General features: G+C 33.7%; 2 protein-coding genes across 7 annotated transcripts; both read right to left on the bottom strand.

The window, feature by feature from the left end:
• Positions 1 to 549: 549 nt before the first annotated feature.
• On the bottom strand, positions 550 to 5,816 carry LOC107427528 (uncharacterized methyltransferase At2g41040, chloroplastic-like). Of its 2 annotated transcripts, none has more exons than XM_016037910.4 (8): positions 5,462 to 5,816; positions 5,267 to 5,361; positions 5,010 to 5,150; positions 4,002 to 4,083; positions 3,530 to 3,723; positions 3,271 to 3,382; positions 1,586 to 1,690; positions 550 to 887 (listed from the first exon to the last, which is right to left on the bottom strand). In XM_016037910.4, the coding sequence occupies exons 1-8, from the start codon at positions 5,624 to 5,626 to the stop codon at positions 759 to 761; spliced, it is 1,023 nt and encodes a 340-aa protein (XP_015893396.3). In that variant the 5' UTR covers positions 5,627 to 5,816; the 3' UTR covers positions 550 to 758. The 2 variants fall into 2 exon arrangements, with proteins under 2 accessions (XP_015893396.3, XP_048318273.2); XM_048462316.2 differs by having other exon boundaries at positions 3,530 to 3,708.
• A 70-nt stretch (positions 5,817 to 5,886) lies between these two features.
• Positions 5,887 to 10,831, bottom strand: LOC107427855 (uncharacterized methyltransferase At2g41040, chloroplastic-like). 5 transcript variants are annotated; one of them, XM_016038283.4, is made up of 8 exons: positions 10,446 to 10,829; positions 10,248 to 10,342; positions 10,008 to 10,148; positions 9,413 to 9,494; positions 8,926 to 9,119; positions 8,670 to 8,707; positions 6,904 to 7,008; positions 5,887 to 6,175 (listed from the first exon to the last, which is right to left on the bottom strand). In XM_016038283.4, the coding sequence occupies exons 1-8, from the start codon at positions 10,608 to 10,610 to the stop codon at positions 6,156 to 6,158; spliced, it is 840 nt and encodes a 279-aa protein (XP_015893769.3). In that variant the 5' UTR covers positions 10,611 to 10,829; the 3' UTR covers positions 5,887 to 6,155. The 5 variants fall into 5 exon arrangements, with proteins under 5 accessions (XP_015893769.3, XP_015893747.3, XP_060667948.1 ...); XM_016038261.4 differs by having other exon boundaries at positions 8,573 to 8,781; positions 10,446 to 10,828; XM_060811965.1 differs by having other exon boundaries at positions 8,670 to 8,781; positions 10,461 to 10,827.
• Between the last annotated feature and the right edge of the window lie 2,963 nt (positions 10,832 to 13,794).

Genomic DNA, 13,794 nt, shown 5'->3' with positions numbered 1-13,794 from the left:
CAACTTTCTTTAGGAAAGAATCTTTCTTCTAACCTCATGCTTCAAAGAAATCAGCTTGGTTCAGATTTTGCACAATAAAGTGTTTGATGGTTTTTGTCACATTTTAGTAGTACTCTAGGTGGCTACAGCTGCAGAAATTGGAAGTGTATGCATGTTGTCTACAAGACACTTGGAACCAATTATGTGGCAAAACTTGTTGCCTACACAGCAAGTCTATGATATTAAAAGCTTCAATTCCGTACCCATGAGGGCCAATCCAAGAACTTAATGTTCATTCTCAAAGATGAAGATACGGTTTATTCAAGTATTATGTAACCAGATTCTGTCACAGAAAATATATTTATAGGTCTGTTTGTTAACACAATAAATTTCAAAATTTTCAATTTGCCACATAGGTCTAATAGGAATTTGTTAATATCCACTCAAATCACGTTGGGACCATTTACCTTTTACACCATAATCAAACCAAACATATAGTCAGAGTAACTATTAAGCCTGTCATCGCTAATGAAGTCATTGATAGTGTTTTATCACAAGTATCATTCCTAATTCAGAAAACTAATAATTTGCTTATTAATAATTATACATTGCATCTGTTCTGGGCCACCACCTTTTTCAGGATCTGTTCTTGCTAATATTTTTCTACTCATTTTTAAATGTTCTATAATGATGATTTACATTATATAACAATATCAATTTAAGAATATATTAAAAGTCAAGTATGGGGAAATGATATTTCAAATATTTCAAACCTAGTCTCAAGGCTTCTGAGCAGAAAACATGATGAAAGACTGCTGAACTTTGCTTGAGTAGTTGGTGAGACCGCATGATGTGCATAAGTCCTCGATCTCTTCTTCTGTTAAGTTGTTATAATTCTGAAGGAACCTCTGCAGTACCAATTAATAACTTAATATCTATTTGCAGTAATATAAGCAAGTCAAAATACCTTTTAAAAGATTCCATGATTCAGAGACTGGTCAAACAGTTCAAGTGACATCCATCAATGCCCTACCTGGCAGATACTTGAGTATTCCCTAACAATAATCCTACATATTTGTCTCATTTTGACAGTTACCTTTATTCTAATTTTGGAAGTTGAAACGGAATAAGGAAAAAGAATCCACTCCATTTGGTTATTCAACTGACACGGAGCCTGGTATTACATATTCTTCCAAGATCTAAACTCCTAATAGACCAAGAACCACAATAAATTGATACGGACAAGCAAAAGGGCTGAATCATCAAGCTGGAAACTCACACGGTTAAGAGGAAGAATTAAAATGAGGCCAGAGAGCCACATGGAAAACAAAGAGGGGTCTTCACAGATGAGATGGATTTTTTGTTCTTTCTTTCTTTTTCTACTATAATGCCTCGTTAATTTTACAATCAATGGTACTCAAGTCAATTACGATTGGAAGAGGGGTCTGAGTAAATCTGGTTTCCCAACAAGTACTGGGTCCGGGTTAACACATACATTCACCTTAATTGTGGAGACAATGTTGGTTAAAGTTATATATTAACCCAGGAAACTTCATATCTATCATAAAAGGAAGTGTACAAAGCATTGCATGATTATCGCTATTACCTGTCTGGGAGGCCTTATTATCCCAGGGGTAGAACGAGTATATCGCAGAAATGTGGTTCCAACAAAAACTCCACCACTTCGTAAAATACGAGTGATTTCAGCAACCTGAAAAATATGGTAGTTAGTCGTGTCAACATTATGGAATATGCAGATTACATACATAAGAACATGACCAAATGGTGCAGAAAAACCATCGAAACGGCAAAACCCAAGCAAGCAAAACAGGGGCTTAACATGCACCTACTTTCCATTAAATCGTACACCAACTGAAAGCTACTTATCAAAGTTTGCAATCATCAGAAGTATTTATTTGGTCAAACAAACACATATAATATATTCATGCATATTACCCAATATATTTATATTTATATATATATATATTTATGTTCATGTAAAACTTAGACACCAATGGTTCCAGCACGCGAAACCTGCCGTAGGTAAACCATCATATTTAATTTATTCATCTATACACGGGAAAGTCTGTATATTTGTAATTCCATAGTAGCTGGAATCTTCCACAGTTCCATCTATAGATGTAGTGGCTTGGTGCAGCAATTTGGCCCGCTTGTAAAGTACCTTCTTCTGCTAGGGTGACTCGTTAGTACACTGGTGTCTCATTAGTACCAGAAGAATTCCATCATCTTTATTTTTCATTTATCTATTGGGTAATCAGGTGGCCAACGACTTGTTGGGTGTATGCAGTCACCTATGCCAAGTGCAGTTAGTCCTGTTACTCAAGGATGACAACCAAACAGGTTGAGGAAGGAATTTTGAACTTGAAAAAGCCACTTCCTAAAGGGCCTGAGCCACTTGCTCAACCCCTTGAGCATCACACATGGTGCAATCAAAGGACAGTAAAATTCCCAGGGCTATGATCGAGTTGTTTGTGTACTTCTATCATTTTAGTCATCTGCACTCTGGATATGATTGTGACAAAATGGTGATTTTACATTTTTTCACATTCCTGCACTACTAACAAAGATAGAACCTATTAAGGCTCAACATCCTTGGCCACAGAGTCTCCTTAATTCAGGAGGACTTACAATAAGAAAACCCAATGGATGAAATTGCAATGTTGTTCAATCAGCAGGCTCCAGAGGCTACAAGCTCTTTGCTCTGCCTATCATTCTATACATCTTTGATCATATTCACAATATCAGTCAAGCCAAAAGTGCATTCTTAAGGAGCTAATTTGTACAATGGGTTTGCTATATCCTTGATGTAATAAGGCATCTTTTATCATGATTTCTCATACTTACATCATCACCAAAGCAGCGAGCAGAATTAGGTCCTGATCAACCTCAGACAGGGAGCCGTCAAATGCATGCTCAGGTTTATTTGTAAAATGTTAAGGCAGCCGACATTTTTTTAAATATCCACCACTAAGTTGTCAGATATTGCATACCAAATTACAACTGAATATAAACGTGGAATGATGCTTTGAAATTTGAATGACAATCAACTAATATGAATAAAAAAAGTAACGAAAATCTTTTACATTTTTTGGTTGCTGTTGTGTGCTCGTGTGTGTAGGATAGACATGGAAGGAATGAATATATATAGCATGTGTCGAGAAAATGGTGGGTATGCTCCAAACTCAGACAGGGATTTGATTGTTCAAACTTGATTATTGTGAAAATCTGGAAGACATGAAGCTGAAAATCACAAGAGGAAAAACTGCTTACAGCATTGGAAGGAGATGGCCAGCAATGCAATGCAGCACCGGCATGGACAGCATCAACTGAACATGATGTGAAGGGAAGCCTAGATACGTCTGCCCTCACAAGAGCAAGATTACTGTATATTTCCAATGATACATTAACCAGGATAAAATTATTTTGCCTCGTACAACAATAAGAGAAATTAATAGACCAAGGAGAAGCATGCATTTTTTATCTACACAGTTGCTTTAATGTTCATAATCTAATAAGTATGGAAACTTACCTACTTAAAAGAGCAGCATCTCTCTTAATAAAATCATAAGACTGACGAAGCATATTTTCTGAAAAATCAAGTGCAACTACTCCAGAATAGGTTCCAGATTTCGCAAATTTTCTGGAAAATAAACCGCTTCCACAGCTAACATCTACGAGAACACCCCCTTCAACAGATTTAAAGTAGTCCTGGGCCATTTTAAACTGTACGGAATGTGAAAATGTATACTTATTATCAATACACATATCTGTCTATGCATATGCACAAAGCAGTGAGCACTGAATAAAGCCACATAACTCAAGAGCAGAAACCTTTGCATCATTTGTACATTTCACAGATTATTCTTCAAGCATTATGAACAAAAACAGTGTACAAAATAAGTTTCTTCTGCAGGAACTTTTATTTTCTCTTTTGATTTTACTTTTCGGATTGACATCCTTGAAGTATATTGTACAGATTATAGTAGCCAATAAAGGGATACCTCTTCATCAGGACCAGGAAATCCACCTTGGCTAAAATTCTGACGCCACCCTCTTTCATATAAGAATGAAACAAGTGGACTCCTAACAAATGCACAAAAACCAAACATAAAACCATCAGATTCATTCAACATTCTAACTCAAATACAACAATGGCATAATTCGTTCTGTTAAATTCCCTTAGCACAACTCTAAATATCTTAATTAGTTGTAACAAAGATCTAAAGAATGCATCAACAAGTTTAATGCAACATTCCTTTGCTCTTCTCCTGGCATGAGTGGCAGTAGAACCCCTTTGTAAAAGGATATTATTTTATTTATTTATTTATTCACACCACATGTTTGAATTTGATTTTGCAATTCACCTTCCACATAATTGATATGTGCAGAATATAAACCAAAATATAAAAGAAATGAAAATGAAAGGAACAAAAGTTTCTAGGGGGAAGCGTTCATCTTCGTAGTTTCTGACATTGAAATGGAATTTTCCCCAGCCCTTTCTCACTTGTGTCAAAATAATAATGATTATCTTGATGTCATCTGTCAAAGATTCCTATTCCAAGTTTAAATTTTTATTTTTATTTTAAATTAGATTTATTTCCTAAATAAGTAGCCATGGTGGACAAAAGGAAATATATAAACTTAATTCAGCAAACACAAAACTTCTACAAACTAAGGAAAATGGAATTATATATATATATATATATATATAATATAAGAAGAATTCTCTCATCAGGAAACCTAGTGAGATTTTGGTATGGATTCAAGTGTATTCTTACTCATGTATTTTGAAAACAACGCCTATCCTTAAAAGAATACACATGAATTTGCACCAAAATCCATCAGCTGTCCTGATGAGAGACTGTCTCTCAATTGGGTGTGTATATATATATACATATTAAATAAATACAAAATAATTGATAAATCAAACAATTTGGATTAAAATATCGATGCAGAGAAGATATGCAGGAGAAACAAATACAAACTGAAAAGTAAGAATCAGAGAATACCGGAATAACTCAGTCCTAGTTGGTTGGTCCTCAGAGTAGTCCCTCAACCCGGCAGTCACTGTAAGGTCCAAATATATTTCTTTGCTCGAGTATGATTTTTTGCATTTTTTACACTTAAATCCCGACCTGTAAATTGCTTCCCTGCAATTTTTTTTTTTTTTTTTTCAGAAGTTTAATAGAAACCCAAAACTCATGAAAATGAAAATGCAATGGAAAAAAAATACTGGATTTATTTTATTATAATTCCAAAGACTTACAGGTTAAGACCCAAAGGACCTTTCCTTGTCAGCGGTTCATAACACACTGGGCAAGCAAAAAGCTCTGCACTTTGATTTTGCTGGCTTATCGTGTCCTTCAAATTCAAAAAATTACTTATTAAATTGATCCCCAAATTCCCAAGAAATAAAATCGTTGAAAATATAGAAAATTTTGGGATGATGAAATGTAGTTACGGGTTCTAGAGTAACCGTGGAGCTAGCACGAATGGCGATGGAGGGGAAGCCATTAGAGGAATACCGGAGATGGGGACGGAATCGGGAATTACTATCCAGTTGAGGGTAATTCGGGATAGAAAAAGCTTTGTGAAGGGGTTGAAGAGAGAACGAAGCTGTCGCCATGAAAGTTTGAGCACACCAAGTACTAGTACCAGTACTAGCTTGTTCTTGTTCTTGTTCTTGTTCTTCTTCATCATGGATTTTTATACATGAAAATTGGGTAATTTATTACATGCCTTTGTGGCTGAGCGGCTTTGCTTTCTGTGGAGGTGGTGCAACTGCTACGTGTTTGCTCTTTTGCGTCTGAGAGTGTATGGAATTTGCTAGCGTTTACGATCAGCTAAAGTTGCTCCTCAATATTTAATTAATTCCATGAAAAGTAATTTTTCTTTAAAGAAAATAAGAATCAAATAATAATAAATTAAAATTTTGACAATGGTCAACGAATTTCAACATAAAAAAAAATTAAAAAAAAAAATTATGTTGACAGGGTAGAGAAACTATATGTTTGTTGTTAGTTGTTACAATATTCACAAGAAAATTTTAAGGCTTGTGAGCAGAAAACATGATGAAAGATTGCTGAACTTTGCTCGAGAAGTTGGTGAGACCGCATGACGTGCACAAGTCCTCGATCTCTTCTTCTGTTAAGTAGCTATAGCCCTGAAGGATCCTCTGCCATACAAAATTAAAAACTTTATAATCTATCATGCAGTAATTTACGCAGGTCAAAATACCATTCAAAAGATTTCCATGATTAAGTGAGTGGTCAAACCGTTCCAATGACACCCCTCAACACCCTACCCGGCAGACACCTCAACATTCTCTAATAATAAACCTAAATATTTGTCTCTGCTTGACAGTTACCTTTATCCTAGATTTAAAAGTTAAAACAGAATAAGGAAGAAGAACTTACTCCATTTGGCCATTCAAGTGACACAGAAAAAAAAAGAAAGTGACATGGAGCCTCGTATCACATGCTCTCCTAAGTCCTAAACTCCTAACAGACAAGAACCACACGAAGTTGATTTGGTAATGAAACAGGTTATCAAGTTGGCAAGTGACATGGTTAAGCAGGGTAAGAAAGAAAATAAAAGGCTGGGGTGAGCTACATGGAAAACACAGCAGCCTTAACACATCCTAGATGGACTTGATTATTATTATTTTTAATAATTATTTTCTTTCTATCACAATGCCTCATTAATTTTGGAATCAATATATTCGTGTAAATTTCGATTACATAGGGGTCTGAGTACGTCAGTTAACCCAACAAGTACAGGGTCAGGGTCAACTCATACATACACCTTAGATGTGGAGATAATGTTAGTTATATACTAATCCGGTAAACTTCATATCAATCATAAAAATAAGTGTACAAATCATTTCATGAGAATGGTTATTACCTGTCTGAGTGGCCTTATGATTCCGGGGGTAGAGCGAGTATATCTTAGAAAAGTGGTTCCAACAAAAACTCCACCACTTCGTAAAATACGGGTGATTTCGGCAACCTGATGAATATGGTGGTTAGCGGTGTCAAGCAAGACATGTTCAAATGGTGCAAAAACACCATTGAAATTATGATTCTATAATTCTGAGGAAAACCATTTAGATATCCTAGAAGAAAGTGCACAACCGGGGCAAAACAGGGGCTTAGTATGCCCCTACTTTCCATTAAATAGCAAACCATCTCAAAACTAAGTATCAAAATTTACAATCGCCAAAAGAATTCGTTTGGTCAAAGAAACCCATATATTCATGCAGGAACTATAAATCAATTGGTCCAGCACCTGAAACCTGCCATATATACTATTTTGCTCCAAGATATTTAATCCGCAAAACCCAATATTAAGTACATGGTTGGAAAACCATCATTTATAATTTATTAGTCTATACACATGGGAAAGTTTGTATATCTGCAATTCCATAATAGCCAGAATCTTCCATACTTCCACCTAAAGATGTTGCAGCTGGTGCAGCAATTTGGCCCACTTATAACTACCTTCTACGGCTAGGGTGACTCATTAGTACATGAATAATTCCATCCTCTTTATTATTCATTTATCTATTGACTAATCAGGTCACCAAGACTTTTTGAGCTCCCAATGACTTGCCGGTTGCCAGGTACATGCAATCCCCCTATCCCAAATGCAATTGGTTCAATTACTCAGGGACGACCACCAAATGGGTTGAGGTAGCAATTTTGGACTTGGAAAGACACTTCCCAAAGGACCTGAATTCAAGCCAAAACCACTTACTCAACCGCTTTGGGCTCACACATGTGGTTGAATCCAAGGAGAGAAAAAATCCCAAGGCCATCTTTGAATTGTTTGTGTACTTCTACCATGCTAATCATTTGCACTCTTTCCGTTTTTCACATTCCTGCAATACTAACGAAGATAGAACCTATTTAAGTTTCAACATCTTGGACACAGATGTCACCTTTATTCGGGTCTTCAGTAAGGTAGCTAGATGGATAAAATTGCAATGGTGTTCAATCGTTCAATCAGCTGGCCCCGAGGCCATGAGCTTTTTGCTTTGCCTATTATTCTAAACATCTTTGATCATATTCACAACAGCAGTCAAAGCAAAAGTGCATTCTTAAGGAGCTAATTGATACAATGGTTTCTATATCCTTGATGTAATAATACATCTTTTACCGTGATTTCTCATACTAACATCATCCCCGAAGCAGGGAGCTATGCTGGTTGTCCTGATCTTCCTCAGACGGGGGCCACCAGACCATGCTTAGGTTTATTCATAAAAATTTAAGGCAGCCAACATTTGCTTTAAAATATCCACCACTAATATAAGTTCTAACACATTGCATACCAAATTACATCTGGATACTATATAAACATGGAATTATACTGTAAAAAATGAATGACAATAAACTAATGTAAATGAAAGACAAGTAACGAAAATCTTTTACCATTGAACCTCAATAGATGACTCCAAAAAATAGTTTAGGAAATCCAATAAAATTGATTGGGGTGAATGAGGGAAATAACGAAAGCAATGAAAATTGATCAGCATGTATTAAGAGCAAAAAGAGGGTATATTCCAAATTCATACAGGATTTTGATTGTTCCAACTTGATTGTTGTGAAAAACTTGGAAGACTTGCCAGCCACTAATATAAAGATGAAAATCACAGCAGGAAATTTCCTTACAGCATTGGAAGGAGATGGCCAGCAATGCAATGCAGCACCTGCATGGACAGCATCAACTGAACCTGAGGTGAAGGGAAGCCTAGACACGTCTGCCCTCACAAGAGCAAGATTACTGTACATTACCAATGATACGTTAACCATGACACAAGTATTTTTCCACAAACAACAACAAAAGAAATTAAAAGATCAAAGAGAAGGATTTGTATTTATGTTGTTGCTTTAATTTTCAGAACCTAATAAGGAAGTATGGAATTACCTCTTTAAAAGAGCAGCATCTCCCTTAATAAAATCATAACATTGACGAAGCATATTTTCTGAAAAATCAAGGGCAACTACTCCAGAATAGGTTCCAGATTTTGCAAATTTTCTGGAAAATAAACCACTTCCACAGCTAATATCTATGAGAACACCCCCTTCAACAGATTTAAAGTAGTCCTGGGCCATTTTAAACTGTACGGGACATAAAAACATATAATTATTATCAGTACACATATCTGTCTATGCATGTGCACCAAGCAGCGTGCACTGAGTGAAGCCACACAACTCAAGGGCAGAAACTTTTGCATCAGTCGTCAGTACATTTCACAAATTATGCTTCACACATTATGAACAAAAACAAAATGAAAAATAACATCCAAAACAAGTTTCTTCTGCAGGCACTTTTCTTTATCTTTTGGTTTTATTTTTCAGATTGACATGCTTGAAGTATATTGTATGGATTGTAGCAACCAACAAAGGGATACCTCTTCATCAGGACCAGGAAATCCACGTTGTCTAAAATTCTGGCGCCACCCTCTTTCATATAGGAATGAAACAAGCGGACTCCTAATGAATGCACAAAAACCAAACTCAAAAGACATTAGCAATTCATTTGACATTCTAACTCAAACACAACAGTGGCATTATTCATCCATTAAATACTCTTAGCAAAGCTCTAAATATTTTAATCAGTTGTAACAAAGATCTAAAGAATGTATAAACAAGTTTAATACAGCACTCCTTCGCTCTTCCCCTGGCACGAGAGGCAGTAGAACCCCTTTGTACGAGGTGATTATTTTATTTATTTATTTACTCACACCACATGTTTGAATTTTATTTTACACTTTACATTCCAGATAATTGAATATAAACCAAAGTATAAACGTAATGAAATGAAACGGTATATATATATATATATATGACAAATACAAAAACGGTATATATATATATATATATATATATATATGACAAATATAAAATAATAAAGAAATAAATCAAATAATTTGGATTAAATATCAATGCAGGGAAGAATTGTAAGACAAAGAAAAGCAAATATGAAAAGTAAGAATCAGAGAATACCGGAATAACTCAGTCATAGCTGGTTGGTCCTCAGAGTAGTTCCTCAACCCAGCAGTTACTGTAAGGTCCAAATACATTTCTTTGCTCGAGTATGATTTGTTGCATTTTTTACACTTGAATCCCGACCTATAAATTGCTTCCCTATAATTTTATTTTATTTTTATTTTTTTCAGAAACTTAATGAAAAATACAAGGAAAAAAAAAATACAGAATTTATTTTATTATAATTCCAAAACTTACAGGTTAAAACCCGAAGGACCTTTCCTTATCAGCGGTTCATAACAAACTGGGCAAGCAAAAAGCTCTGCACTTTGATTTTGCTCACTTATCATCTCCTTCAAATTCAAAAAAATTACTTATTAAATTCATCTCCAAATTCCCAAGAAATTAAATCGTTGAAAATATAGAAAATAATTTTGGACAATGAAATGTAGTTACGGGTTCAAGAGTAACCGTGGAGCTAGCACGAATGGCGATGGAGGTGAAGGCATTAGAGGGGTACCGGAGATGGGGATGGAATCGGGAATTGAGATCAAGTTGAGGGCAATTCAGGAAAGAAAAAGCTCTGTGAAGGGGTCGAAGAGAGAATGAAGCTGTCGCCATGAAAGTTGAGCACCAAGTCTTGGTACCAGTACCATCTTGTTTTTATTCTCCGTCTTCATGGATTTTTATATATTAAAAGTTGGGTGATTCATATAAATATGATTTTCTCGTGTTGACTTGAGTGGCTTTGCTTTTCTGTGTTGATGGCGCCACTGTTATGTGTTTGTTGTTTTGCGCCTGAGACTGGTGTGTGGAATCGCTTGCGTTTACGATCCTCATATTTGCTCCTCAATATTTAATTAATTAATTCTATGAAAATAATCCTGTTCTTCTTCTTTAAAAAAAAATAATAAATTAATAGGTAATAATTTTAAATTTTTTTTTATAAAATATAATAAATTAAAATTTTGTTTATAGCCAAACAATTTCAATGGGCGCATAAAAAAAAAATAATAATAAATAAAATAATATGATGATAGATTTGTAAAGAAGGAAAAACTATATTAATTCAAGTAAAACAAAAATAAAAATTTGATCAAAGAAACCACATTGCTGTCGCTGTCCTCGCAGGTACAACTGAAGTAGCACTAAATTTCTTCGGTACTTTAGATGGCTAGGGGATTCATGTGAAACAAAAATAAGTACAAAGATTATGCACATAAATTGGCGCATAAAATCTTAATTATATTACACAATTGATAAAAATATTATGCACGCATATTGGCACAAAGAAGCTACGCATTAAAAGTGTTCCACAACAAAAACAATTGTCATATTGTTTCCAATTCATTAAAAAAATAATATATTTTATGAAATTAATTACTTTTACAATAATTTCAATTTTATAATTTTTTTAAATCCATAAATATATTTTTATATATTAAAAGTTATTATCTTTTTTAAATTTTTAAAATTAATTTATAAAAAATCATATTTAATTACATAAAATTTCAAACAGAAATAAATGCACATAAATATATTTTATTTGCATAAAAAATTTAATAATAGATTAAATAATAAATCTTATTATAATTTAGCATAATAATTTTTTTAAAATCATAAATATAATTTTATGCAATAAATACATTTAAATCGCATAAGTTCTGCATAATAAAATTAAATAATAATTTTTCAAAATTTTTAAACATATATAATAATTTTTCAAAATTTCTAATAACAAAAATATATATATATACACATCTATATCTCCACAAGAATATATACCCATCTACATGCATTTATACATATTCACACGTGTATATATGTAATTATATACATATAAACATAATCTTTTTAGCAAACATATACATGCTCATATACATATTTATACAAATATATATATGTAAATATATAAATAATGTATATTCAATACACTCAAATATACATATATATAATCATATATATTCACACACACATAGATATTCATATATATATATATATATAATTAGAATGTTTCTATTATTAGGTCCGACCTCATAGGAATGGATCCGATCCAAAAACGTGAAAAAAAAATAATGACCATAAAATTTAGATTACAAAACACAGACGGTTCAGATTTAAAATTCACTTATGTAAGAAAAATTGCTAAAATTTCCTTCTCGCTGCACATCATAGCTCCCGCTTAGCGATAATTGAAACACTTTTGGCAGCAATAAAATAAATAAAATATAGAACAGCAAGGTTCATTTCTTGCTGTTGGCAGCAAGAACACCACGGAATTCAAACTCCCCCAGTCTTCATGTGAAGTTGTCAAGAATCATCTCCAGGTTCCACCATATTCACAAGCTTTGTTTCCTCCTCCAGACTAAAGTAATCTGCTTTTATGCTGCTATCTTCGTCTGACAGAACACCTGCACCATGTTCTAATTTCTCCATTGACAAACTGAATTTCACTTTTGCAGAGTCCAGACTAAAGTACTCTACTTTTATGCTGCTATCTTCGTCTGACAGAACACCTATACCATGTTCTAATTTCTCCATTGACAAACTGAATTTCACTTTTGCGGAGAGAAACAGATGGAGGAGGAAAAAATAAAAAAAAAGTGAAGCACTTTTGACAGCATGGTTGGTGTGTCCATGCCAACAACTCTGCAGCAACTTCAACAGTTCAAACCAGGCATGCCCACCCTCCTAATCCATGCCCAAACCTATTGAATTCATTGAATTCAAGCCTAATACATTTATTCATGTGTGCCTAACATTTCCTAACCATGCAATTAAATAAAGAAGCAATAGAATTGATAAAAGCACCACCAAATGAAAAGTTTACAACAAAACAATGGTGTTGAATTTTCCTTTTTTTTTTAAGTTTTATTCCTTCTCATTCTTTCTTCACCTCCATATCTTCCTAACCTCTCCAAATATTCTAAATGTTCTTTTCCATCACTTATTGGATGATTAAAATTCAATTCGCTGGCCTCACAACCCAATTTTTAAAATAAAAAATTAAAAAACTAAAAAAATAAAAAAAGTTTTCTGAAAAACCATTGGCTTTTTCCTAGAAGAAAAGCCAATGCTTTTCTAAAAAAGTTGTCTTTTGGGCGATAGTTTTTCAGAAAACCATCGCCTTTCTTCTAATTTTTTTTTTTTTTTTGACTGAAATTTTTTTAAAAGAATTTACAAGTCTTTTTTAGTATGTTAATTGATGGCGACGGCTGCAATAAGTATTGCTCACAATCCTATTCAGCATGATAGGATGAAGCAAATTGAGATTGATCTGACATTTCATTGAGGAAAAACTTGAAGCTGGGACAATTTGCTTGTCATTTGTGCCTTCTAGTCAGCAAACAGCCTACATCTTGACTAAGGGACTTGTTAGACCTAACTTTGAACATTTGATAAGTACATTAGGCATGATTAATAACTATGCACCAACTTGAAGGAAAATGTAGGAAAGTTAGTAAATCTGATCCCATATAATCAGAAAATTAGAATTTGAATTATTCAAATTTTAGAATATTTCCATTTTTAGTTTTTTCTTTTTTTTTCTTTCTGATACTATTTCTACTCTTTAATTCCAGGAGTTGAGCCTTGTGCTCTATTCTATTTAAAAAACTAATATAATTCATATTATTAAAAGAGAATTAAAAGAGTTTTTCTTCTCTCTGTTTTTCTTTTATCACCAAATTTTGGAGCAGCAAGAAATCACTGTGCAGAGATGTTCAACTCCTGTTTAAAAACAAAAGAAACTCTTCAATATGAATATCTCTTGCCTTTTTTTCAAAAAAAAAAAATTTCTCACTAT

Source organism: Ziziphus jujuba, chromosome 1, assembly GCF_031755915.1.
Source record: "Ziziphus jujuba cultivar Dongzao chromosome 1, ASM3175591v1".
Taxonomy (NCBI): domain Eukaryota; kingdom Viridiplantae; phylum Streptophyta; class Magnoliopsida; order Rosales; family Rhamnaceae; genus Ziziphus; species Ziziphus jujuba.
Note: the sequence above shows the minus strand (reverse complement) of the source record. Positions and strands in the feature narration are given on the sequence as shown.

Bases quoted from the DNA above. Each gene is read 5' to 3' on its own strand.
- LOC107427528 (XM_016037910.4), bottom strand. From the start codon at position 5,626: ATGGCGACAGCTTCGTTCTCTCTTCAACCCCTTCACAAAGCTTTTTCT. The intron at 5,362-5,461 runs GTAACTACATTT...TTGAATTTGAAG, and splicing joins CCACGGTTACTCTAGAACCC to GACACGATAAGCCAGCAAAA. The intron at 3,724-4,001 runs GTATCCCTTTAT...CATTCCGTACAG, and splicing joins TTCCTGGTCCTGATGAAGAG to TTTAAAATGGCCCAGGACTA.
- LOC107427855 (XM_016038255.4), bottom strand. From the start codon at position 10,610: ATGGCGACAGCTTCATTCTCTCTTCGACCCCTTCACAGAGCTTTTTCT. The intron at 9,120-9,412 runs GTATCCCTTTGT...TGTCCCGTACAG, and splicing joins TTCCTGGTCCTGATGAAGAG to TTTAAAATGGCCCAGGACTA. The intron at 7,009-8,669 runs GTAAGGAAATTT...CATATTCATCAG, and splicing joins GGCCATCTCCTTCCAATGCT to GTTGCCGAAATCACCCGTAT.